Genomic DNA, 27,832 nt, shown 5'->3' on the forward strand with positions numbered 1-27,832 from the left:
TGCTCTGCAGGCATTGCACGCACGTGTGCAACACAAGAAACCACCACACGCCCACTGCACGGGGTGACAGAAAAGGCGCTCAGGGTGACCTCCTGGTGCTGACCTCTTTTTAATAAAGGAAGCAAACCAGATGCGAAATATCGACATCTAATTGTAGAGGGCTGCATGTTAAATGCAAACATTGATTCTGGAGTGGAAAACACGGCTTTTTCCCTCTTCCTGTAAGTGACATGTTTGCGCATTTTGAAATTTTCGCTCACTTACAATTGTTAGCTGAAAAACAGAAAAGAGATTTTAATTAAAATTAAGTAGAATTTTTAAACAATTAAATAGATCACGCAGTGTTAGCTGCAAAGTGGGGTATAGACAGAGGATGAAACAGCAAAGAATGCACTGGCGCCGTGAGGGCCGAGAGCTCGGGGCCTGGGGGAGAAGGGCCAAGAGGGAAGGGGAGCCGGGCTCACGACTCGGCCTGGTCGAAAGCAAGCATGCAGTGCCTCAGATTCCCCCAGATCTCCACTAATTCTTAAAAACACCCTTGAGAGCGTTTCTACAGATGTCACAGCCCTGCCTGACGTCTCTCGTCCAGGAACAGGCACCCCATGTTCACCGATGTGCACGCAACAACACAACAGAAACTTCCGGAACTTCTGGACCAGTGGAAAGTGGAAAACCAGCAAGGCTGAGCAGCGGTCACCACAGACTCCACCCCGTGGCGGCTACAGCTCAAACCAGACCTGGATCCCGATCCTGAAAAGCGGTTGTACGTCCACTTTCACCAGATCTCACAAACGGTGAAAACAAAGTTCAAAAAATGTGAAGTTCACAGAAATAGAAGTGATTTCTCTAAAATTCACCCTCTTAATTTGTGTTTAAAATGTACTCTCCATTTCCTACATGTCGTGCTTCTCTATCCAAGTTAAAACCAAGTTTCCTCATTTTCTATAACTATTGATAAGTTTAACATTATATAAGAAATCCCCTTTAATTAAAAAATATAAAAGACAGGTATTTTGGAAAATGGAATAACTGGACGTCCATATGCAAAATGTGAGCCTGAAGCCTGACCCCAGGCCACACGCAAAAACCAACCTGAAACACAGACGTACTGTTACACCTAAATCTATAAAACTTCCAGGAAAAAACAGGAGCAATCTTTGCAACTGTAGGCAAAGATTTTTTAGTTAAGACCCAAAAAGCATGAACCATAAAAGAAAAAAGTTCGCAAATTGGACTTCAACAAAATTTTAAATGTATTCTCCTCAAAAGACACTGTTAGATGGAAAAGCGAGCCAAAGCCTGAGGAAATGTTTGCAAAACACGCACCTGATGAGGACGTGGAACCGGGATGGCCAGAGAACTCTCAGCTCACAAGGAAAAGTGGGCAGAGACTTGAAGACATGCCCCCCAAGGAGGAGAGCTGACGGCAAGGCCGCGCTGGCCATCACCAACCGGAGCCCCAGCACGCACCCCGCGCACCAGCGAGGTTGGCGTTTCCATCTAACGACATAAACAGCCTGCAAGGCCCCTCACAGAGCAAGACAGCACACGGCTACTAAACCCGCGGAAAGAAGCTAATGGCCACCAAAGAAACACAAATTAAAAACCATAAGAGATGGCACTGCACACCCTCCAGAATGGTGAGAAGCTTCAAAACGAACGTCAGCTGTCAGTGACGACGTGGTGCAAACGAAGGTGCCACGTGCTGGCGCGGCGAGCAATCACACAGCACCAAGGCTGCAGGTCCCTACACGGAGACGCACATCCAGCGCCCGCACTGCCTCTCCCAGGCCTTTCCCTGAGAGGAGAGGAAACATCCACACAGAGACATGTCCTGGGATGTTCACAGCAGCTTTACTCATAATAGCCAAAAATCGCCCAAGTAACCCAAATGTCCATCAACAGGTGAATGAATAAACAAATTGTGTTAAAGCCAGAGAACAGAATCCTATTTGGCAATGAGTGAATCATTTATTTTATTTATTTTATTTTTTTGGAGGAAGATTGGCTCTGAGCTAACATCTGTTGCCAATCTTCCTCTTTTTTTTTTCTCCCCACAAAGCCCCAGTACATAGGTGTATAACCTAGTTGCAAGTCATTCCATTTCTTCTTTGTGGGACACCACCACAGCACAGCTTGATGAGCGGTACCATGCCCACGCCCAGGATCCGAACTGGCGAATCCCGGGCCACTGAAGTGGAGCACACGAACCTAACCACTCAGCCACGGGGCCAGCCCCATAAGTGAATGATTTATTGATGCACATGGCAAACAAACAAAGCTCAAAGTATGCTGAAGTCATAGGCCTGGAGGCAGGCTGGGGGCTGCAAAGACTGGAGAGGGGAGCAACCCAGGGCCCCTCAGGTGGCGGGACCTTTCAGATGCGGCTGAGTCGGGGTGGGGTGGGGGTGTCAAGGTCAGTGTCCTGGTCATGACAGTGACTGTAATTTCCAAGATGTTACCATGGGGAAAAGTTCACAAAGGGCACACACAGGAGCTCTCCATGTTATTTCTTACAATTGACTGTTAATCTACAATCATCTCAAAATTAAAAAAAAAAAGAAAAGGTTAATAAAAGAAGCCAGACATGGGCACACACATACGGTGCTCTGCGCTCACAGTGTCCAAGCTGGACACTCTGGTGACAGGCATCGAGGGGCGGTCTCCGGGTCCCAGGTGGTTGTGGGGCTGATGGGAAGGGGCAGGAGGGAACGACCTGGGTGATGGAAGTGTCCTCTGTCCTGATGACAGAGGTGCACACATTTGTCAAAATTCATCAAACCCACCCACAAGAGCGGCTAAAATTAGAACGATGGACAAGAGCAACGCTGTGGAGGTTGTGGGGCAGGGGGCACGACCTCTCAGGGGAAAGTCTGGCAGTTTCTTATAAAACTAAAGTCACCCCTTCTCAATGACCCAGATGCCCCACTCCTGAGTATTTACTCAAGAGAAATGAAAACATACGTCCATACAAGAGGCTTGCCAAAAATGGTCACAGAAGCTTTATTCATGATGGAAAAGGCTGGCAAGAGCCCAGATGTCAACTGACAAGAGCCGGGATAAACAAACAGCCGTGTATTCGGGCAATGAGAGACTCCGCCCAACCAGAAAAGGCTGAGCCACAGCAAGACGGTGAAAGCAGCATCCTGCGAAGGGCGCCCGTTGTGCGGCTTCGTTCACATGAAGCGCTAAACAGGCAAAGTCAACCTCGGGTGGGAGAAGGTCAGTCGTTCAGGGTGGGGGGGATCCCGAATGGCCAGAGGCACACGGGATGCCAGAGGGAACGTCCTGTCCCCTGTAGGGGTTTGGGCGCCTGCATTTATCAAAACCTTATCGAAAGGTGCGCTGGGCATTACTGCATTTCATGGTGTGAAAATCACCTTAAAAATGTAAACACAGACTGAACCCTAAGGAACGGAACGTTAGCATCTGGCACGGAGCGTCCAGGGACGAAGGGCACCGTTGTCTTCCTCTTACCCCGAAAGGCCCTGAAACCCACGGTGGGTTTGGGATGATCAGATGGATAAACAGTTAATAAAGCAAATGCGGCAAAACGTGCCCAAGGGGAGAATCAGGCAGGAGGCACTTCTGCTTTTTCGACGTTTCTCTAAGTGTGACTATTTTCCCAATAAAGTGCTGGGGAGGGAAACAAAACATTATTCAAACTGTACACTTGAAATCTGTGCACTTTATTGTAGGTATATTATACCTCAAAAAATGGAAAAAAGGCAGAGCAGTCTTCACCAAAAACCCTCATTATTATGCACACCCCCTGGGGGGCAGCCGATAGGAGGCCCTAGACGTGCAGATCCCAACCTCCAGAGCCTGAGGATACACACCTCACACGGCAAAAGGGACTGTGCAGGTGTGATTCAGTCAAGGACCTTGAGATGGGAGATGACCCTGGATTCTCTGGGTGGGTCACTGTCAACACAGGGGCCCTTCCAAGTGGAAGAGGGAGGCAGGGTGCCAGAGTCAGAGGGGATGGGACGATGGAAGCAGACGCTAGAGCGCTGTGGGGCCACGAGCCTAGGAATGGGGTGCCTCTAGAAGCTGCAAGAGGCCAGGAAACAGATTTTCCTCTGGAGCTGCCAGAAGGAAGCAGCCCGCTGACCCATTTTGGACTGCTGAGAACTGTGAGACAGTAAGACAGTAAGTTTGTGCTGCTTTAAGCCACTAAGTCTCTGGTCATTTCTTACAGCAGCAGTGGGAAACCAATACACCCCTGGAAGCCCCCTGGGCAGACAGCAACAACACACACAAGCACCGAGCGGCACGCGCTGAGGGCTCCAGCCGCACTGATGGAAACAGCCCCGAACACCCCAAGTTGTGTTCACACAGCAGGACCCGCCTGCGTGGGAAGGAGCAGGACGGGAGCTTTGTCCTGCCACGGGCCGGCAGAGACACCAGAACACAAAGGCCCCAGTCGGGACAGCCCTTCTGGGGGAGGTGGTCCTGGACGGCCGCGAGCAGCTCGGCCAGCAGAACAGCTGGGATTTTGCACTTTGCTGGTGTGTATGTTATACCTCGGTTCTTAAAAAGCTTTAAAAAGCAGTGGCGTGAAAGTTTTCAAATTAACACTTAAAACTTACACTATTCCTTTAAAATCTCCATTTAAATCTAAGTTTACAAGCTGTGCTTTTAGGTTTCCATCCATCTCTCCCTCACTCTGAGCCTCCCAGCCCCTCCCGCCCGCGGGCTGAACGCTCCTTGCTGTGGCGCACAGACCCAAGCAGCTGGGGCTCTGGTACCCCCGTCGGCACCCTCACTCACTCCGGGGCGCCACTGTCACGGTCTACAAGTTCAGATCAAAACAGGATCCAGCGGGACAGTGGCACGTCTGTGGACCTACCACGAAGCAGCAAAGGCTACACTTCCGATGGAGAGCAGCACAAACTTTATCTCCAATACACTCCTAGGGTGCAGCCTCCAGACCCTATGTGATCTCAGAGCAGGACCAGGCAGTCACACCTCCTGCAAAAATGCATCCTGGGAAAAACGAGTATCAAAAAACTACCACCAAGTGCTGCTCAGCAGCAGAGCGATCAGACCAACTCACCCTGCGTCCCACTGCCGGCCCTATCCTACCGTGTCAGGGAAATGCCAAGCCGAGCCTCGGCGATGCTTGAAGGAGGGCGTCTGCCGTGCTCTCTGCGTCGCCCAAGCCTGGAGAGCCGCTCGGCTCGCGGGCCTTCCAGAAGCACGTCCTCCTGCTCCAACAGCACAGCCTCACGACTGGGCCTGCCTGGTCCTTCCTCAACCCAGAAGGCTCTCGAGTTCTTCCTCAGGGCGTGGCATGATGGGGGCATCGCCCCAGCTCTGCTGGGCGCCCCCCTGGGTGACACACAAGCCACTGAGCAGCACCCAGCCTCAGTTTCCACACCTGGAGAAAGGGTGAGGCCAAGAAGGACGTCCATGACAGCGCTTCAAGTGCTCATCCTTTGTGAACTCAACTCCTAGAAAAGCCAGTTGCCAAAGGAAGACACTTCCATTTGAGCAGGAAAAGATGCCGCCCAGCTGGCTCTGCAAATCCGAGGTGACGAGGCTCTTCCATTCAGGACAGTGGTTCCAAAGAGCAGCCTCGGGTCACGGGAGAGCCACCAGAAGTGCAAACGGCGAAGCTCAGAGGGGAGGAGCCCCCCGGAGACGGGCGCCTGCCCTGGCCCCTGGCGGTCGGCCCGTCTGCTCCCTCTCCACCCACCAGATCCCACCCGCGTGGCTTCTGCTCTTCTTCTGCCTGTTCTGTGTCACCAGTGCTTCGGGCTCTCCTGGAACAGCATGAGGACACACCTTGCTGCCTCCCATCCTGGCAGCAAGTCCCCCGCCATGGCCCGTTCTCCACATTCCCGACCAAACCTTCCATTGGAGAGGGCCGCTGTCTCTGCTGGGGCACCAGCTGCGGCCTGGGCAGATGACAGCGAGGTCCCTCGGGACCGATCCCAGGTAACTCTGCTCATGCCTGAAGGACAACATCTGGGGGTGCAGTCGAGCTCTCAAACCTCTGAGAGCACTGAGCAGCAGAGAAGGGGATGGGGGGGTGGAGCCCCCAGGTCTCGGAATGGCCCCTCGGTCGTGGTGTCGGAGGCAGAGCCAGTCCCAGCCCCGCAAGACTGACAGGAGGACACAGTGTCACCTTTTGTTCAGACCCTTCTACCCCTAAAATACAAAGATCACACTAAGCAAGCTGATTTTCTTTAACAGAGATGACCAAATCTGTTGAAACAACAGAGGCGGAAAGGCAGCCTCTTCCCGAAGTGGATGGCGCACCTGCGAGTCTCCCCAGGTGCCAGGAGGGTCAGCCTGGGCACTGGGCGCTCCGGCCACTCCTCACAGCTCTGGTCAGTTTGTGGAACCAACGTGCAAGTGGACTCAGACACACTCACAGGTTCACTGCTTCCTGAAGCGAGTCCTCTGCGCCCTGTGGCTCAGGACACAGTGCCCGTGGCCAGGCTAAGAAAGCCCGGGGCCTGTTCCCCTTCTCACCCTCATGAGGGGAGGGGGGCCCCAGTCTCGGACCTGCCACATGCCAGCTCCTGCTTCAGCCCCAGCGATGAGCTCCAAGGAGCTGGGAAGAGAACTTGTGAACTCGGCAAAGGCAGGCTGGGCCCGTCCTGGGGCCACAAGGAGAGTCCCCCAGCCTGAGAGCTGTGCCACCTGCTCCCCTCCCCCAGCAGGAAGGAGGCTGTGAGGGCAGGAGCCAGGTGACTACAGAGACACCTCGCCCACCCGAGGCAGCTCTGTGGTTCCAATGCACTCAAGACGCCCAGTACAGCAAGGTCCAAGCTTAGCTAAAGGCCCCGTACAAACACGTACCTTACAAACCCACGTGTTTCATTCTCACTGAACTAGTGGCTACAACTCCGCCTCATTGAGGGCTCACAGCCACCCTTGGGACGGCAGACAAGGGATGAGGCCGGAGCCCAGGGAAGGTGAGGGGTGACAATGCGAGCCTGACCACAAGGCCTGCCTGCATCCACAACCCAGCTGTAACCCACAACAAACCAGCACATTTTATGCCGTTTCCCACAAGCAGTCACACAAATGAGCTACCATAACTCATAAGCAAGTTTCAGGGGATGTTTTCTTAGAAGCTGCCGGGTTACAATGCTTTTTCCTTGGAAAATCACTCTTAAATGCTAACAGGCCCCAGAGTCACCACAAGCCAAGGAGGGGACACACAGAGGGCACAGGGCGGGCAGCCCTGGCCGCAGGGCTGGACATCCAAGCATCCACGTTTCTTTGGAAAGGAGCCTTTTCTCTTTAAGTGGAATGAGAAGTAAAAAATACTCGCCTGTAAGGTATAATAAATCTTCAATGAAAACACACTGACCCCCACTGGGGATCAGAATTTACGCCTCCAAATCCCGGCCCCAGGGCCAGGGCGGAGGACTCGATGGTCACCAGAAGGCGGCAGAAACCCTCCCACGCGAGCCCACAACCTCATGTCCTTGCCTTAGCAACTCAGAATCATCCACCAGAAGTGGCTCACAGTTGCCGTGGTAACCAAGGGATTTAAGACATTAACAAAAGTACACAGCCGAAATCACTTGTTGGATTCCAAAAACACCTTCTGCTCGACAACTGCATTTAAAACATCAAACCCACGGGCTTAAGGAGCGTACCATTTCTTAACTGTTGAAAAACTCTCATATCTAAAGGCCTCCAGCATCACAGCCTATTGGCGACTCATGACACACAAGCAGGTGTCCCGGGACAGGAGGTGAAGGTACCACTCCACCAGCCCCCTCAGAAGCTTCCGCACGAAGCATCCGTCCTTAAGTCATTCATCGTGGACTGCTGCTTTTCAGGTTCTAGTCAGAGCCAGCGAAAGATTACGAACCAAGCTGGGAGCAGACGGAGAGACCACGGTCACTCACCAACGCCTGAGCACCTCTCCTTCCCAACAGCCAGTAGGGAGATGGACAGTTCTTCTATCTGCTCAGAAACGTAACCTTCTTCTGACTTAAGTTCAGTTAAACTCCAAGGGTTCTGGGGGGCTGCCCGCTGGGGACATTTGCAACGTCTGGAGACATTTTTGGTTGTCAACCAGGGGGTGGGTAGCTACTGGCGTCTGGTGGGTAGAGGCCAGAGATGCTGCTAGCATTCTGCAGCGCCCAGGACGGCCCCACGGCAGAGAGTCATCATGCCGAGGCTGAGAAAGCCTGGGTAAACCAACTTGTACTGAACATCCAGGGGTCTGGCCCTGTGCTCAGGGCTGGGAACACAAAGTAACAATGAGAATGTGAATGAATAATAAAGGCTACAGCATATCCTGGGGAGGCACTGCTTAATGGATACAGACTTTCAGCTTGGGAAGATGAGAAAACTCTGGAAATAGTGGTGATGGGTGCATAACAGTGTGAATGTACTTAACGCCAATGAATCGTACACTTACAAATGGTTAAAAGCGTGAAGTTTATGTTATGTACACTTTACCACAATGATAAAAGCTGTAGTGTATTGAGCGCCCCAAGGGGGGCACTCTCGCCACTGAGGAGAACAGGAGCCGGCTCACCCGGGGCCCAATGGAGCCCTCTGGGCAGGGGGAGCGGGCGGCCTCCCCCCAGCACAGGGTGCTCAGTGTTTGCGGCCTTTCTCAGAGCTTACTGCCCCCACTCCCTGGTTTGCAGCCTTCTGTCCACCTCTGTCCGTTCACACAGTCCAGTGACTTCCCACCTCTGTGCTGGAGGGGCCTCCCCACAGCGGGCAGTTGCCAGGAAGCCTCCATTCTGCTCTGGACCAACCCCTGTTCCTCCACCCTTCCTTACCCCAAACGCAGCCCCCAGGTCTCCAGCGCACGTGCAGGGGTGCAGGGGTGACAAGCTTGTTCCCAATCTGCCACTCAGAAAGGCTGGGAGTCACCGTAATGGCCACGTGCTTGGCGCCGGGAAGCACGTCTGCTATTTAGGAAACATCGAATTTGCTGTTTCCTGGTCTGAGTGACAGACACAAACTGTCCTCTCGAGTGGAGGAGCAGCTTCAACAGAGCGAAGCTCAGAGCCCGCTTGAGCCTCCCAGGGGTCAGACTGGGGTCGGGAGAGTCCCCCGTATTGTGCAATGACAGCCACTGGCTGTGAGAACAGAACACCACGTCTGTGGGTCCGACATGGGAGCCCACGCTTGATGGCAAACAGCAAACACCCCTCGTTGTGAGGGGCTTCGTGGCTACAAGTCCTCAAGCCCCAGGTTGAGGAAATTTTTTACCGAGGACAAAACTCATGCTCATGAATCTTTTGTTCACAGCAATGACCACAGCACAGCACACGCCCGCTGGACAGAGAACCCAGAGCTGAAGCCGCGTGACTGGGGAAAGGTCAGCACGCAACATTTGGTCCCTCCCTCCCGCCTTCACATCACCTCATTTAACGCACTTTCCATCTTTCTAAAATTTTAACATTTAAATCTTTTACAATCCGGTCACCCCACCAGTGCTTAGGAAAGCCATGCCCCATAAGAGAAAGCAGGCCGTGCCTGCCACTTGCACATCCTTATGCTGGGGGCTCCTGCCAGGCACCACCTCACTCCTCCAGCTGTGGACCCCGCAACTCAAGTACCGCCCAACTTCAGAGCAGCCCTACCCCAGTGCCCTCTGTGTGTCGGTGACGCCGGTGCTGTACTGATGGGGACGCCTGGGCCCTTGGGACACGTTGGTCGAACTCCCTGAGCTCACAGCAATCTACTGTGAGAGGAGGTGACCCACTGGAAATGCAGCACTTTGTCTACAAGAGGAACAGCCATGGGGCCACCAACACACAGTGCACCTGGGCCACTAACGGCCCCACGGTGCCTGAGCCCCGCCTGTAACAAATGAAAGGCTTACTTGAGTCTCGGCTGCTGAACGGCCACCCCGATGTCGGAAGGAAAGACGGCACCGGGGAACCGGCCCGGCTGTCGTCCTCCGCCTGCTGTGTGATGTGCCGGACAGTCTCTTTGTTTTTCCGATTCTTCCTTCGGCCTGTGGGCTGCCAACCGTCCCCTCCAGCCTGCTCTGAGAAAGAGTTCTGGATCACACCGTCCCTGGCAGAAGGCAGCTCGCTCCCTCCATAATGAGATGGCGAGATCTGCTCTTCCTTGATACGCAGAGACCCGTAGCCCACGTCGCCAGGCCACAGGGACTGCGAGGAGACATCGTCAGGGCCGTCGGCCTTCGGCTCCTGATCCTCTTTCCCGTAGCTGCTTCCGCCTTCGTGGCAGCTGGCGATGGCCGAGTCTCCAGAAGAATTGGCAGGACTCGTGCGCCGCGCCAACCACGGGGAGATGCTCCTGCCGGCCATCACGGCAGAGATCAGCGCGTCTGTACTGCTGCCCGACGGGGTGCCGAGCTCAAACTCCGAGAGCTCATCGGAGGCGTCTGGCTTGATGCTGATGTCCAGCGCCGCCTTGATGAAGTCGTGGCATGCCTGCACGATGTCCGTCATCTGCAGGAAGCTGGCAGCAGACATCACTTCGATGACATTCCTGCTGGTGAGAGCCAGGTGGGCGGAGTACATGAAGTCGATGATGGCCTTGAAGCCCTGGGCAGTGACGATGTCCAGGTGCGTGACTGTGGCCTGGTCAGATGTCTTCTGCACCTGGCAGTAGAGTGTCTTGAAGTAGCGGCTGCTGCCCAGGAGGACGTTCTTGTGTGCCTTGAAGACCTTGCCCTCGACGACGACGCAGACGTCACACAGGACGCCGTGCTGCCTCTGCTCGTTGAGCTCACGGAGCAGCTGCCGGTAGTGGGATGCGATTTCCATATCTTCCTTTCGGTTGTTCATCGGGAAGTCTGGTTGCTGGACGCCTCTTCTACAGACTCTGTGGGGGCAAAACCAAAGAGTTACCCACACGGTCGACACAAACACGCTAGGCGGGAGTCAGGCACTGACTGCATGTGAGGAAGGTGGGCACGCAGGCCTGTGCACGGTGCACATCTGTGCAGGGAGCAATCTGTGCACGGTGCACACCTGTGCAGGGAGCACACTAGCACGGGACACACGCCTGTGCAGGGAGCACACCTGTGCATGGGCACGTCTGTGGAGGGAGCACTCTGTGCAGGGAGCACACCATGTAGGGAGCACACCTGTGCACAGCACACATCTGTGCAGGGAGCACTCTGTGCACAGCACACGCCTGTGCAGGGAGCACAACAGCTCAGGACACACACCTGCGCAGGGAGCACACCTATTCACGGTACACGTCTGTGCGGGGAGCACTCTGTGCAGAGTGCACGCCTGTGCAGGGAGCACGCCTGTGCATGGTACACACCTGTGTGGGGAGCACACCTGTGCACGGTGCACGTCTGTACAGGGAGCACTCTGTGCACAACACATGCCTGTGTGGGGAGCACACCTGTGCATGGTGCACGCCTGTGTGGGGAGCACGCCTGTGCATGGCACATGTCTGTGCAGGGAGCACGCCTGTGTGGGGAGCACACCTGTGCATGGTGCACGTCTGTGCAGGGAGCACTCTGTGCACAGTGCATGCCTGTGCGGGGAGCACACCTGTGCACGGTGCACGTCTGTGCAGGGAGCACTCTGTGCACAGTGCATGCCTGTGCGGGGAGCATGCCTGTGCATGGTGCATGCCTGTGTGGGGAGCACACCTGCGCGGGATGCATGCCTCAGTGGGGAGCACACCTGTGCACAGTGCACATCTGCATGGGGTGCACACCTGGGGGAGGAACACGCCCCGTGGGAGGCCTGGCTGCTGTGCTAGGGCAGAAGTGACAGCAGCGGGGCCCAGAGCACTGCTCGCAGAGGGAGTGGCTGTGCCTTCGCTGGAATCTGAAGCAAGTTTCCGGGTTCAACGCTTACCATCGTCAAAATGGACACAGAGCTCTGAACAGAATCCTCACACAGCATCCAAGTCTCAGAACAAAAAACAAATATTCCAGAAACAAGGAAAACACCCATCAGTGGGTGGAGTCACCTTCTTACCCAAATGGAAAATCTAGGCTAAATGACCCAAGTGTCCCCTCATCTCCCACCCTTAAAAGAAAAAACAAAAAACTGACCTCCTACACAAACAAAACCCACAGAGCAGCAGACAGTCGCAGCCCCAGCCCCACAAACTCCCAAAACTCCAGCTCAAACGGCCCAGAGGGAGGAGGTCAGCCCGCCTGCCGTGGGCTCCGTGGGAGGGAGCCCTGCGACCAGCTCATTCCCAGGCAAGGCGCCCAGCGCGGGAACCCAGGAGAACAGAGACTCCCGGTGCTCCCTCGGTGAGAGCAGCGCCACATCACAGAGTCTGGAGGCTGAATCCTCCTCGACCGCGCCCCCCGCGGCCTCCCGACCTCCGTCTCTCCTGGGATGACCAGAACAAAGTGCCACAGACAGGGGACAAACAGCAGAACTTGAGTCCGGCAGTCTGGAGGCCAGAACCCGAGGCCAAGGTGTGGGGGGCCACACCCCCTGCAGGCTCCGCGGGAGGAGGTGCCTGAGACCTCTCTCCGCTGCTGCCAGTGGCGGTAGCCATGGCCTTCTGTGGCCTGCAGACGCCTCGCCCCGTCTCTGCCTCCAGTCCACACACCTCCCTGTGAGTGTGTCTGTGCCCCGTGTCCCCTTCTCACAGGGACACGGTCACACTGGGTTAGAGGCCACCCTACTCCACTGAGGCCTCATCTTAACGAATTAAACCCAAATTGGGTCAAATTCTGAGGCACCAAGGGTCAGGACTTCAACAGATGCATTCCGGGGACATAGTCACCCCATGACAGGCCCTGGGAAAGACAAAGTGGCTGGGGTTGACCTTCCCTATCACATGCTCCACTTTCCTGCTAAGCAGCAGGGCTCCCCTGAAAACCAAAGTGTGTCTAATAGGAGAAAACTAGGCTGTGAAACGCAAGGACGTCTGCACCTTTCCCACGAGGGGCCTCTGGGGGACGCACCAGGGTGACCTCAGACTCGGCTTCATTTACCCACGTTTGTTACAACATGGGCCTTCCTTCGGTCTTTACAACATGTCCTGAAATGTCACCTAAATCATCGCAAAACGCCCTTGTGAAAAAGGCAGTTACTCTGCTTCCCGTTCCACAGGCCAGGCAGACGAGGCAGGAAAGAGTGAACCAGACAGCAGGGTCCCGGGCACCATCCCACTGACCCCTCCGCACCCTTCCTGCTGGTGGCCCCTGGTGTGATGGCCGAGGCCCTGGTGACCACCTGCTGCTGCACGAGTCCCTCATCTGGACTGAGCACTCCCTGTGGCCAGGCGGCTGGGCCACAGCCGAGGACAAAGGCCACCCCCAAAAAGGGCCCCCAACTCAAGACCCGAGGTAGACACGCTGCCTCTGTCATGTCTCAGCCTTTCGGCCACAGCAGCTGAGCCTGTCCCCAATGAGGACGGGCCACCGAGGAGACCTATCCTGCAGGGAGGGCCACATATCCACGGGTGACACCATGGCCCTCGACCTCGAGCGCATCAGACCCCGGAGGACGGGTTCTAACCAGATGCTGCCCCAGGGTCTGAGTCGGGCGGGAGCAGGGTACGAGAACAAATGTCCAGGCCTGGCTTTATTCCTCATGCCTGGCCTTAGACGCAGACTGACCAGGCATTGAGGGAGGGACCAAAACACTTCAAATCAAGGAAAATGACCATTTAAACTCAAGGCATCAGTTTAATGCCTCGCATCCATACGAAGTGGCAACCGGTTCCTGGGCACGTGTCTGGAAGAGTCAAAAACGTCTGCACCCTGTGTTCAAATCACGAAGCTGTATGTCTCATTATCTGATTTAATATATGAACAGTAAGTCTCTTTTCTCGCCAGTAAAACAGATCCTTTAAGAATTGGGATGAAAGGGAAAAGAAAATGTCATTTTACAGAAGCAACAACCATCTCTCAAGGCTTGCATTTCTAAAATAAGTTCAACTCGTGGAAAGTTTTGAAATAAATTATTATTCAACCAGGGCAGCTTAAAAGTCAGTTATGCACTTCAGAGGGATTTTTCAGTACAACAAACAATACAATTTTTATTAGGGAATAAGGTTTTTTGTACACTAAAAAGAAAAGGAATCTAAAATAATGGAAAATAGACGAGTCTGGTACGGAAATCTTAAGGACACACACGACTTATCCACGCCCAGGGAAGCTTCAGGAGAGCAGTGAGCTCCAACATAAAGCTGACAATCTCTCCGCATCAGTAAGATGCTCACGGAGGCCCCGCCCTCATGGCCACAGCAGAAGAGCGGCCACCCAATGGCCGGTGCCCAGTTGCTTTTTGGCAGCTGCAACTCTAAAAATAGAAGCTTCCTGGCAACACGGCCAGTCGTATCGTGTAGCAGCTTGACAAGTAAGATGCAGACTTGAAACTAAAGCCTCTCACAACAGTTTTTCTTTGAAGGCAAGGATAGCAAAGCCCCTGCCCTGCCCTGGAGGAGTGCACCATCTAATGGACACACCAGTTCCAGGAACACACACCTGCTCAGGGAACACACACCTGCTCACAGGACACACACCTGCTCAGGGAACAACCTGTTCTGGGAACACATACATGCTCACAGGACACACACCTATCCAGGGGACACACACCTGTTCATGGGACACACCTGCTCACAGGGAACACACACCTGCTCATAGGACACAAAACTGCTCAGGGAATACACTCCTGCTCATAGGACACATGCCTGTTCATGGAACACACCTGCTCACAGGACACACGCCTGTGAAGAGAAGCTGACCGTCATCTCTGAGCTACCGGTCCTGCTGTGCAGGTCTCAGGGCATCTTCATGGATTCAAGGGTCCATGTGTGGCACCCCTGTGAAGAAGGGGCCCTGTTAGAGAGGAGCCTGCGGTCCATGAAGGGACACAGATGCCAAACCACCGTCCAGTGAGGAGCTAAGGGCTGGGTGAGACTGAGGAGGCCAACAGGCTACCTGCTGCCACACTGGTATCCGAGGCGGCACAGGGTGACACAAGGACGACCTCGAGGCTACACCAACTCTGTGCTGTTTTTTCCAAACACCACTTCTGTTTCTATTTCTCCTGTAGGTTCTCTACTATCTATTTTATTTGTAGCTCACTAACCTCAAGATACTTCAGTTTCAGACAGAATCACTTATGAAATGTTACCACTTTGGTACCAAAACAACTTGAACCCCTACTCCAGACCGAACTCCAAAAGTCGAGTCGCCCTGAACAGCGCTGGGAGCTCGTGAGCCCCACTCCGGGTAACCAGGGACACGGTGAGTGATGCACACGACCCACACGTCTGCTAGATGAAGGGTGCCAGCCGGGGCCTGTGCCTTCAGGGCAGCCAACCTGCCTGGCACTCCTGGGGCCACTTGCAATCCCACAGCCTCCAGGAAGGGCAGAGGTTGTCCCCATCTGCAAGCCAGGGGAACTGAAGCTCAGAGACCCTAAGCACCTGGCCAGCACAGAGCAAGCTTCAGAACCATGCGTGCATTTGATGCCAAAGCCCCAGGATGCCCGGGAGCCTTGCTGGGCCACGCTGGCTTCAACAACCGATGCGACACAAAGTCTCAACTCTGCTCGGTGTGGGGGCCCAGGGGCAGCGAGAGAACACGACTCCAACATTCCAGTAAAACAAGCCACACACAGACCTGAGCGCCGGAACCGGCTCCCAGCACCTCCTCTCTGCGCAGCGGGCGCACGTCCTGCCAGCTCATGATGCAGGCGTCCAGATGCCGCAGGGAAAGGCAGCTCCCTCACCCATCACTTACATGGTGTGGAGCCCTCAGCACCCAGACTCATCTTGGAAGTTACAGAGCACGTTCCCGAATCTTCTACCAGCATCCGAAGGTGAAGGGTTCTCTTCAGAGGCATCAGTAGAAGCTACCCTATCGAAGACAGACGTTTATCATTGACTCCAGCTCCTCCAGCTGGCTCCTGATGCTTCCTTGTAAAGGCCAGATGATCACTATCTCAAGATGCACGGGAGCCACGAGACGTGGACGCTGCTGTGAGCAAATTCCATCTGCTGCCTGTGTGCTCAGAGCACCAATTCCAGGAGCACGGGTTCTTTTTCCCTTCGTCCCTAAAGGGCTGGGAAGGTGATTTGTTCTAATCAAACTGTAAAGAAGTGGGTGCGACTGAGACTGTGTGCCCCTCTTACATCCAAACGAGTGCCAGGTCTGTGCCAGGACCTGGGCCTGCGGCCGGCCGGCTCCTCCCCAGGGCCCATCACCGAGTCACCTTCAGGAAAAGCCCACCGCTGACTGGGAACAAGCCAAACATCACGCAAACCTATGTCACCACACCAGATCTCCTCCCACCTTCTTACCACCAACATAACTTCTGTATTTCATTTAGGCTCAACTTAAACTTACTTAAAATTTTCCAGAAAATGTAATCTAACAGACAAATATCATTTTAAAGTAGAAGCAAGATACCTTTGTGCTAGAACCAAACCGCTCTGATCCCGGCCTCAGTGGCCAAGCGGCTCCCCTCAGGCCCAGCTGGGCTCCCGGAGGCGGAGGGAGGAGACCCAGAAGACGCTGAGCTGGGTTTAGCTCTGCGGCAGTCGTGTGTCCCTTAACGACAGAGACACGCTCTGAGAGGCGTCGTCAGGTGATGTCGTCGCTGTGTGCACATCACGGAGTGAACTTACACACACCTGGATGGCACTGCCTGCGACACTCCTGGGCTCCAGGGTACTAACCTAGGGGATGGTGGTCGTCTACACGGTCCATCGTCGACTGAGACTGTGTGACTGGTTCCAAAGCTGCTCTTTGTGATTGTTCTGGTGAGCTTCTTTAAAGGGGCCACATTTTGAACAGACACACCACAAAGCAGATGTACAAATGGCCAAACAGGGGCAGACGCTCTACTCCACAGCCCTCAGGGAAACGCAGACACAAACTGCCTGGGAGACGCCCCTCAGAATGGCTAAAACTGAAGGGAGTGACCACACTACGTCAGCAGGATGTAGAGCAACGGGAACCCTCACACTCTGCTGCCGGGGATGCGACACGGTGCCGCCATTTTGGAAGACGGCTTGGCAGTGTCCTCAAGGTTGAACAGACACCATATGAGCCAACAATTCCAAAGGGAGGTGCTGACCCAAGAGAAGTGAACACAGGTCCACACGCACTTACACGCGTTCACAGCAGCCCCATTCAGGACAGTCAGAACCTGGAAACAACCCAAATGTGCATCAACAGGTGGACAGACCAACAAACGAGGGTTATCCCCACGGTGGGACGCGCTGGGCAGGAACAACTCAGGTGCCTCCTGCCGCCTTCCTGTGCCGACAAAACATCACTTCCATAGGCACAGTGGATCTCAAAATAATCATGCTGCATGAAAGAAGCCAGACTAAGGGAGGGTGTGCGTCCTCTGCTGGGAAGCTGGAAAATGCAGACGCCTCGACAGGTACAGGGACAGAACCAGGACCGCGGCCGCCTGGGCTCAGGACACCCGGGGGGAGGTAAGCGTCCTGCCTGGTGGTCTCACCAGTGTGAGCAAGCTCGTCGAGTGACACTCTTTAAATGACAGCAGTGTGTGGCATGTAAATTATACCTCTATAAGGTTAACCAGAAACCTACCTTTCTGAAAATATTCTCACTCAACTACAAACTTGTACTGATTTATTGCCCTTTGTTGTGGGTTGAACTGCGACCCCCAAAATCCATTTGTTGAAGTCGTAACCCCCACGACCTCAGGAAGTGACCTTATTTGGAAAGGGGGTCGTGGCAGACGTAATTAGTTACGATGAGGTCATTAAGGTGAGCCCAAACCTGATGACTGGCGTGCTTATAAGAAGAGAACAGTGGGACACAGACACTCTCGTGAGGAGAGGCCTGTGAAGGTGGAGTCTGCTGTGGGTCCAGGATCTGCCAGAAGCTAGAGAGAGGCCGGGGCAGAGCCTCGGACCTCGGACTTCCGGCCTCCAGGACTGTGAAAGAGCAGACCCTGGTCGCCTCAGACACTCGGCCTGCGGTCCTCTGCTGAGCAGCCCCAGGACACACGCACACCGCGCTTATCTTCCGAGGACACCACAGAGGCCGACAGAGCGACGGCACACCAGGAGAAACACTGCTCGTTCCACGGGAGGAGCCATGCTCTGCCTGACCCCACGTGTCCCAGGGGAACCAGGCCATCGAGGGCAGACCTCAGCACGCCTGCGTCACTCCCCACACACTGAGGCGTCCAGACAGTGTACCATCTTCTGAAAAATCTAGGCTAAGACACCAACATGAGAAGTCACTTCATAAATCGAGTTTTATATGCATGGTATTATTATTGTTCATGGTTGCATTTTAAAATTTAAAAATGAGTTCCTGACTGGAAAAAACTACTCTGAAATGTTAACAGAAGACCTCTTCAGATGGCAAGACGGGCAGGGTTCGATCCAAACCTTCTCTGGTGAGCACAAACTGACACCCTTGTTCCCACACTGAAGCCAGAGAGAGCAAAAACATAAACCTGGGACCCACCCCGGCCCCCTGTCCCTTCCCGGCCCCCTTCCCTGCCCGCCTCTGTGTCCCCTCCCTGCTGCCCTCAGGTCTGGAGGCCCTGCCAGCCCAGCCCTCCCCCTCGGCTCCCTCGCCCTTCCTCTTCCCGGCTGCTGCCTCTCTGGGTTCCTGGTTCCTTCGCCACCACGGGGCCCAGAGCACCTCTCCCACCTCCCTACCTGGCCTCCCTACCTGCTTAACTGTCACTTCCTCTCAGGGGCACATCCCCCACCCTGACCACATAGGGCCCGATGTGTGCTGCAGCCTCAGGCGCCCCCATTTCCAAACTCCGTTGGGCAGCGGCCCCTCCCTGCCTGCTCGTCTCATGTCACACAGCTGTCACGTGTGGAATGATCCACTGAGCAGGATTCTAACCGTGGGAGCAGAATCTGTTACAAGTCAGCCCCTCGGTGTGCAGAAGCCTGGGGCGGGCCCCAAGTCTGAGGAGGCCCTCCCACCTGCCCAGACAGGGCTCCCCGCTCAGACGGCCAAAGCCAGAGCAGACATGACTCCAGGTCAGCATACAGATGCTGTGCAGACACTCAGGGAGGGACGGGGCTGCGGGCAGCTTCCCAGAGTTGGGTACAAACCAGTCAAGCCGGGAGAGGGGCCCCAGTAGGGAGCAGCCCACATTCAGAGGGTGGCGTTGGCCTCCAAACAAGGCCCCCAGTGAGCCACCACCCCAGGGGTCAGGGTCTTGGGTGGCCTCTCCCATGCCGATCCTGGCCTGGGACTGAGCAAACCAGGCCTGAGCCTTAAGGTGGCTGGGCAGCATCCACCTCTGCACTTTCATGAATCTGTGCCCAGCAACTCAGCTACAGGAACAGAGACCTGAGATGGCGTGGAGAGAAAGGCATGGCCACCCCAGGGTCCCAAGCAAGCCCAACAGCACGAGGTGCCAGACCACTGAGCCCCCCACCCTGGCCGTTCCAGCCCAGCCCCAGAGGACCGTGGCTCCACCGGAGGTCGCAAGGACAGAAGAACCACCCAGCCGAGCCCCGTCAGCCACAGAACCTCGAGACAACAGGCCACTGGTTTCAGGATGTTCGGAGCACGGTGAGAGAGCAGTGGGAAGACGCAGGAGGATGAAACCGGGCAGGGCCAGCAAGAGGCCCTGTAATGAGCCAAGCGCAGGGGCCAGTAGAGGGTTCTGCCAGGCGTCAGGAAGGTTCTGGCAACAGCCACCAAGTGGGGGAACCCAGAGCCCAGCGCTTCAAGGGGAAACATGAGTCCTCGAGTGCAGCCACCCAGTGGGGTCCCAGACATCCTAACAGGTTCTGGCACATGGGAGAGTGGCCCAGGGCCCTGGGAACAAGACGGGGGTCGGGGGGCAGAAAAGGACAGAGCAGGACTGGGAGCGGAGAGCAAGGCCTCTGATAAAAGTCAGAGCCAAGGCGTCATACCCGGTGCCCTGAGGGACGAGACAGCTGTCGGCTTCCAGGTCCTCTGCTTCTGCAGGTGGGAAGCTGGTCTGGGGGCATTTCTTTGTTTTGTAGAGTAGGGGAGAGAAAGGGGAAGAGGTCACCTCTCTATGCACTTCCTGCTAGACCTGAGTCCTGTTCTGGACCTTTCATCCTTAAAACACGCTTGATCTTTTTTTTTTTTAACTTTTTATTAAGATTATCATAGTTTATAACCTTGTGAAATTTCAGTTGTACATTATTGTTAGGCATGTTGTAGGTGCACCACTTCACCCTTTGTGTCCTCCCCCCACCCCCCCCTTTCCCCTGATAACCACCAATCAATTCTCTTTGTCTCTATAAAACACGCTTGATCTTAATGGGCAGCTAAACTCCTTTAGGTCATGCATGAAGCATCGGCAACACAAACACGCTCGTGTGAACAGCTCACATCCACACAGGCAAATTCTGCCACGGAATACAAGAGTGGTGGTGAGCCACTTTCAGGTGCCAGACACTGCCTCCTCTTCCAGGAAGCCTCCAGGTGCCCGCCTCACAACAGCACACATGGCGCCTGGTGCCTCCATGCCTGATGCTGTCCTGCCTTCCCTCCAAATCTGGGAGCCCTCAGTGCAGGGACCACAGCTTGATGCTGAACAGACTCAACGCATACTCTCAGGGTCAACAAAACTATACACCTTTTCACATTAAATCTGCAATATTGAAATCTTATATTTTAAACTCAAGAAATATTTTTAAAATGTCCCATATTAAGTGCTGGCCAAGTAGAACGAGACAACAAACTCCTGACCCTGGACAGTGGGTGTGAAGATGGACAGTGAGGCTGAGCAGCCACACACATGGTGACACGCCAGCTCCAAGCCGCCAGTGTCACAGGAGCCATGACTCCAGACAGGGCAGCACACGTGCTCCGGGTCTTACAAGTCAGAGCGCGACGCCACGTGTGCAGCTCAGGGGGACTCTGAGGTTCCCTGTCAGTCTCAGCAAAGTCGGGGGATGGACACCGCCGATCAATGTTCTGCAGTGACCTGTGTCCCCAAAAGACATGTTGAAGGCCCAACCCCCAGGACCTGTAAAAGGGGACCTAATCTGAAACACAATCTTTGCAGATGCAACCAAGTTAAGATGAGGTCCTGGCCCAAGAGGACTGATGTTCTTACAAAAAGGGGGAATACGGACACAGACGCTCGAGGGGCCACGTGGAGACGGCGGCAGAGACGCCACCACTGCGACCGCAGGCCCAGGACACCTGGGGCCCCCGGAGCGAAGTGGCAGGAAAGGGTTTCGCCCAGAGCACCAGGGAGCGGCCCTGTCCACACCTGGACTCCAGAACTGCGGGGGGGACCTTTCCATCGTTTTAAGCCTCCAGTTTGTGGCTCCTTCTTACAAAAGCCCTAGGGAAAGCCACACATCAACTTGAAAAAATTTATTTTCTTAAAAAGAAAGCTGACCAGCTTAACGAGGCAGAAAAACTGTTTCTGAGAACTTTAAATGTGAGATATACTGTGACTTGAAATGTTAACTCTATAGACACCTGTGCTCCTGCCACCAAGAAAACACAGCATGTAAGAGAAAACGAGCGCAGTGCCACGCTGGCAGGCAGGACGGGTCCTGTGCTGTCTTTTTCAATTTCTTGCTTTGAAACACTTTCCAACCTATGGAAAAGTGTCAAGAATAATTCAGTGAACTCTCACCTCCCCCTTAACCAGATCACCATTTTTTAACGTTTTACAACATTTGTTTACATTAGGTAATATGCTGGAACCTTTAGTCAGTCCCTTTTTCTTAAAAGTTTTATTACTCGAACAGGAGAAGCCGCCCATCTACGAGAGGTGCCGCATGGAGTGGCCGTGCGGGCCTGGACCATCCTGGGCAGGGTAGACGCGTCGTGACCAAGTCCCCACCCACCTCTTGGGCGGGAGCAGACAGCAGGAGCCGTTCGTGCCACCCGAACCAGCACAAACGTCGGCTCCAGTTTCCAGCAGAACGTCCAGCAGCTGATCGGACGGGTCCCAGCTCCGTTCCTCCCTTGTCACTTCTGCAAACGGCACAGGCCCTTCAGAAGGTAAACACCCTCAGATGCTGAGCACCCAAAAGATGGGTGGAGGCTGCTGAGCGAGGGAACGTAGCTGCCTGAGCAGGGGGCAGACGGCCACACAGACAAATCTTGTCTCCACCCCTGGCCTCCTGTGACCGATCTGTCCTCAGTTTCCCCAGTCTGCATCACCATCAGCAACACAGCCAGTCCCAAAGCTGACCAGGCCTCAGCAATGAGCAGGTTATAATGGTCCCTGGCACTCCCACAGTGGCCAGCCAAGCCCCTGACCACGGTGGCTGAGCACTGCACTAGCTGGGGACACATGCCAGGCCTCAGGGGCCCCAGGAAGGGGGGCCGAGGTGGGACGCATCCAGCCGGAAGCGGGTGCCAGCCTGGGGGTCACCTGGACCTATAAGGAGCCAGCCAGGAGCCAGCTCAGTGGGTGTGGGAGGCCGTGGGGGAGGGGCCTGGAGGAGGGGCTGGTTCTTCCCACGAGGGCAAGAAGGTGCCAGGGGAGGGCTGGGAGGTTCAGGGCGGGCACTCTGTCCCCCCTTCTCTGAGGTGTGAGGGAGACAGAGCCTCTCCCTGGGAAAGCCCCTGTCTGTAAAGTGCTAGCTGGACCGGCTCCAAGGTGCTTTAAGAAATGAAACTCATGATTCACCAGGAAAGACTGGGACCTGCCAACTAGAGTCCGGACTCAGGACTCGGGGACGCACCGGGGAGGGCCACTCAGGGCTCTTGGGGCCGCGGGGGCCCACAAGGGGCTCTCCAGTCTGCCCTACCGACAGTGACCACACCACTGAAAGGGCCAGCTCAGCAGGGCAGCCCGCGGGGAGGGGTTCCCCAGCAGCCCCGGTCACAGCCACGTGTCCCTCCCGGTGACTTCCTCGTCCTCAGGGCCCTGCTGTGGGAATTATGCCCACACAGGGTCATGGGGTTCAGCAAATGCTTGCTGGGATGGTGGGCAACCCTTTGTCATGACAACCACCCCGCAGGTTCTGTGCCCCACGGGCCACTCCCGCCTTGCCCTCCTCACCAAATGCACCCTTGCTCCTGCACAACCCTGACGAGGGAAGGCGCAGCCGAGGCTGCGGAGCTGGAAGGTCTGGGGGCTGCAGGGTGGACCCCACAGCCCTCTCTGCTCCTTCTAAAATCAGAGTTAATCCTCTGACTTAATGTTAAAACTTTCAAGGTGTCTGGGCAAGGCCTAAAAGAAACACAGCGAACAAATGTACTAGACTCTGAGAAAAGATTTCCAAGAAAAAGCTGAATGTATGAAGCTGGCAAAAATTAATGTAAAGTCCTAAAAACCCAAAGATGGTGGCGACTGCAACTGGAGAGCTGCAAGCCGCGGGTCGTTCTAGCACGCAGCCCGCAGCGAGGCGGGGCAGAGACGCGGCCCATCTTGGACCACTACTTCTACCCCAAGGAAAAAGCCCCAGTGCCCATTTGTCCCAGGGCGTCCCAGCTGCCATTCAGAACAGCAAAAAGGGAGGAGCCACCCAGAGGCCACAGTCAGGGGACAAGAGGCGGGAAGCGGGAGGCCAGCTCAGGGGCAACGGGCGTCGCCCACGTCGACACCAAGACACTTAGAAGAAAGAAACGGGGAGAAATCAGAGCGGAGGACATGGAACCTAGGATGTCTGCTCAAATCCCCTTTCCCTCCAAAGGAAGTTCCTTATCTACAAAACTCCAAGAAGTTGCGTGGGGCAGGGTGACACCATGGAAATTAACGTCCAGGAGGCAGAATTCAGCCTAAAGACAGGAGAAACCCACACTTCCCTTTCTTCACTCCTCCTGGGAGCTTGAAGGTGTGCGGGGTGGGACACCACGAGGCAGTCAAAGTTTCCTAACAGGACAGCACACGTTGGCCTCCTTGGGTCCCAGAACCCCACACGGCCCTCAGGGGTGGGGGTCCATGGGGGGGCCACTGGGGGCCAATGTCTCATCTAAACCTTAGAACTACGGGGCCCCCAGGGGATGCAGGCTGCCCCTTCCTGCCCCACCACCTGGAGTGCCCGGCACAGAGGCCTCCCACTCCGACTCCTAAGGAGCAGACTGTGGGGCAAGGCGCTCTGGCGGTACGACTGTCACTTTCTCTACAACTATTTCCCGAGCCTCCGCACTGAGGCAGACAAAGAGCGAGAGGGGAGGCCGCCTCGCAGGCTCCTCAGACACTGCAACACCGTGGACTGATGGTCCAGGAGAGCAGGCAGCAGCTACTTGACTCTTCCCACCACGACCTTGAGCTGGATGGCAAGGCTGACGGGCACACCCACGAGGCAGTGAGCACCCGGACAGTCACTGCCCCGGCTCTGCAGCGACCTGCCGCCTCCTTCTCCTGGTGGAGGCAGCTGCCAACCAACTGCTAACGGCTGACCCAGTGGGACCCGGTGCTCACCGACGTCAGGGTCCAGGCAGTGGACAGGACAGTCAGAGGAGAGACCACAGGGGACATGATTTCAGCTCTCTCACCTGCACAGGACTCAGGAAATGGTGGGTGAAAAGAGACGGATGAACAAACCCAATTTCCTCACCAGCTCTGACAAAATTCCAGCATTTTCTTCATGAGACAGAAATCCTAAAATCAAGCCCCACATCATCTCATCAGCTGCCACTGTTCCCGAGGGGCCAGCTCACACATTTTCAGACCCAGTGTTGGCTGTGGATAAAAATGATTTATCTGGGAAAAAAACTAAGGTAAAAATAGCTCATGACTCCAAACAAGCTGAGAAGCATGTATTAAAATACTCAAAAGGAAGATCCTGCAAATTAAGGTCTTAGCACTGACCCACGAGAGGGGTAATCTTTTTGTAACAAAACTTCTCACTAACAGGAAAATTCCAAATTCGGGCAAAATTACACTTCCACTTTTCCCACATTAAAAAAAGAAAAGCAAAGGTAAATTTAATTTGTTTTAGTTCAAAACCAAATGATCAATTTAAAAGAAGAGAATTGAGACAATTCTCTTAAGTTAAAAAAATTCACAAGATACTACTGTACTTTATTAACCAATAGCAAATCTAAAATTTTTAACATAAAACTTACATAGGTGATAGTTATTTTCAAAGTTACATGAGCATCTCCTTAACAAAAGGCACACATATCTTTAAAAGCAGGCACCAAAAATACAAAAACCGTAGTCTTTAAAATACTATAAATCAGAAATTCTGACATAGATGTCATTTTTACACTTCAGATGCCGGGTCCAAGACACGTGGGGCCCCAGGAGATGCTGACAGGGCTCTGCCTGCCCCAAGGAAGGTGAGCCGGAGCCCATAGCCTCCATCTGGTCCTACAGCCCTCACAGGAAAATGGGGTGGGGCTTCTTACAGTCAGAGGATGAAACGAGCCAGACCACCACGTAGGACCAACAAGCTCCAATGTTTCAACAGACAAATAGCACAAAACAGAATGGACGAGATTTCAGAGGCACCACCCCAAGTGCCATGAGTGGGCCTTGTCTGGACACCAGTTTAAACAAACCAGCATGAAGACGCGCACGACGCAGCCTCGGATGTTGAAGCACGCTGGGATGGCGGCACGGGGAGGGCCTCACTGGGTGCACAGCTGCACACGCCAGCCACGCACCGTGAAGCACTGGGAGGTAAAAGAAAAGGTCTGCACTTTGCTTTCAAATACTCCAGAGCAAAACACCGAGGGGGAGAAACGACCGCGAGGAACAGGCAGTGGGGTCACTGTGGTGGATGCCAGGCATTCCCGCCAGGTCTGTGCACGTCTGAAAACTTCCAAAATAAGTTCTTAAATCTAATTAGGTTGTGAAAGAACATCACTTTTACAGAATTGGGAGAATATGCGATCGAGCCACGCAGAAGCTGCAAAAGACTCTAACCGGATCCTGCAGACCACGGTTCCGAGCTGCCACAGGGCCCGAGGTCAACAGGGGCAGCATGGCCCCGTCCACTGTGAGACCCACACGGGTCTGCAGAGGGACCCACTTCCGTCCCACCCCACCAGGCAAGGGTCTTATTTGCAGGGTGACCCTGCGAGTGAATCAAGGTGACAGCAGCGACCCCTGCCCTCCCCTCAGTACACGGCCTCCAACCATCTGCGTGCCCTCGGCACCGACAGGAGAGGGACCACACCTTTGTGAATGCGGACACCAAGCCACAGGCCACAGCTTCTTCCACATCCCCACGGCTGCTGCAGGCCCCACAGAACACTCCCATGCTCATTCCTGCTTCAGAATTACAAGTTTCAGACCCTCCACTTAATGACATTATTTGATACATTAAGTTCCACACGTTATTTTAGCTTGAAAGAAAGTTTTCTAAATTTCGACGACTGTATTTCAATAGCCGCTGTCCTTCGTTTTCCCGTGTATCTTACGGGAAGCAATAAAAACGCTATTCTGAAAAGGGGCCCAGGTCTCACCAGCTGCCTGGGGGTGAGAAGAGTCCCCAGGTCTGAGCTGGTGGGCAGGTGGCACATGTGCGTCCAGTGCAGCACAGACAGTGCCCAGAGGAGGGCCCCGCAGCCTGCTTCGGAGCCCCCTCCAACTTCCCCTGCCAGACACCCTCGGCTCCCCCTCTGCTCACCCTCTACCCAAAAGTGCCTGACCCCCATCACACGGGCCCTCCTCTCTCCACAGCAGGGTGGCCGTCTGTCTCTCACGGCCTCTGTCTCTGCTCTGTTGCTTCCCCTGCAGGGCACTCAATCCAGCACACAAGGGCCTGGCTGGCTGTTGTGTTGCTGCAGGCTCGGGGCCGAGTGCAGGTTTGCTGGACATGTTCACTGACGTGCTAGGCACTTGTCACCTCTGCTATACGGTCGAGGGAACAGCAGCTGTGAGCAGTGACAGCTGGTGATGGACAGAGAAGCCTCAACAAACTCTGGGATTGAGAAACATATATGGAAACATGTCAGGCAAATAAAAGCCACAGTGGTGTTGTGGGTTGAATTAAGTCCCACAAAAAAGATACGTTCAAGTCCTAACCACCGGTACCTGCAAATGTGACCTTATTTGTTAAAAGGGTCTTTGCAGAAATAACCAAGTTAAGATTACATCATTACGGTAGACCCTAATTCACTATGACTGGCATCTGTATGAGAGGAGGGACATTTGGACACATGGTGAGAGGCCATGAGAACACGAGGGAAGAGACTGGAGCGATGTGTCTTCAGGCCAAGAACACCCAGGATTTCTGGCAGCCACTAGAAACTGGAAGTGACATGAAGGATCCCCCCCGGGAGGATCTCTGGAGATCTCTGGAGAGATCCCTGGAGAGAGTATGGCCCTGCCCGCACCTTGATTTAGCACTTCCGGCCACCTGAACCATGAGACGATAAATCTCGATTGTTTTAAGCTACCAGGTTTGTGGTCCTTTGTTACAGCAGCCCCAGGAAACTGAAGACTTACAATCAGACGATGGAACGGCCCTGTGAGATGGGGCATGAGTGGTTCTTAACCCAGATCTGCACAAGGCCCGCCCCCCCCTCCGATTCAGTAGTGTGTAATGGGGCTGGAAGATACATCTGTATGAAGTTCTCCAAGGGGTTCTGAGGTGAGAACCATGGATACAGTCCACCCCTTCGGCCAGGAAAGCCATGTGGCAAAGCCACTCGCACCCAGAACTCAGAACCCAGAACCTGGACAGGGACTACAGCACAGCGGCTCAGCCAGCCACCCCCTCTATGCCTGGGCCAGAATGCCAGAGCTCTCCCAGTGGGCCACTGGGGGCAATGTGGGGTGCATGTCACGTGCCCGAGTGAGTGTGACAAGTGTGGTGCACGGCTGCTCCTGAGGCAGAGAGCAGATGGCAGAGAGCAGTGGAGCCCTGAGGGGTGGTCCGCACACCACAGCCACACCCAGGACAGCTTCTGGCCAACTGGCGGGCAAATCTTTATCTATCCTCATAGTTACGTGACCATGTTAGTGTATGTCAAGAAAAATAAAACTGAGACATCAAACTCATGATTTCATGGCTATTCTTGCTCCTTAAGACAAGGCAAAAATAAGTTTAA

The 27,832-nt window shown here is 54.6% G+C and overlaps 1 protein-coding gene across 3 annotated transcripts in view; it reads right to left on the reverse strand.

Moving 5' to 3' along the window:
• Positions 1-27,832, reverse strand: part of ZBTB46 (zinc finger and BTB domain containing 46) — a 71,087-nt gene that overhangs the window by 35,601 nt on the left and 7,654 nt on the right. For 2 of the 3 annotated variants that reach the window (XM_023626950.2, XM_023626949.2), the window contains exon 2: positions 9,821-10,794. In XM_023626950.2, coding sequence (XP_023482718.2) covers positions 9,821-10,757 — 937 coding nt within the window. In that variant the 5' untranslated portion in view covers positions 10,758-10,794. Of the gene's footprint in view, positions 1-9,820; positions 10,795-11,792; positions 11,908-27,832 lie in introns of those variants that run through there. The other variant, XM_070247984.1, reaches the window with a different exon arrangement.

Source organism: Equus caballus, chromosome 22 (assembly GCF_041296265.1).
Source record: "Equus caballus isolate H_3958 breed thoroughbred chromosome 22, TB-T2T, whole genome shotgun sequence".
Classification (NCBI taxonomy): domain Eukaryota; kingdom Metazoa; phylum Chordata; class Mammalia; order Perissodactyla; family Equidae; genus Equus; species Equus caballus.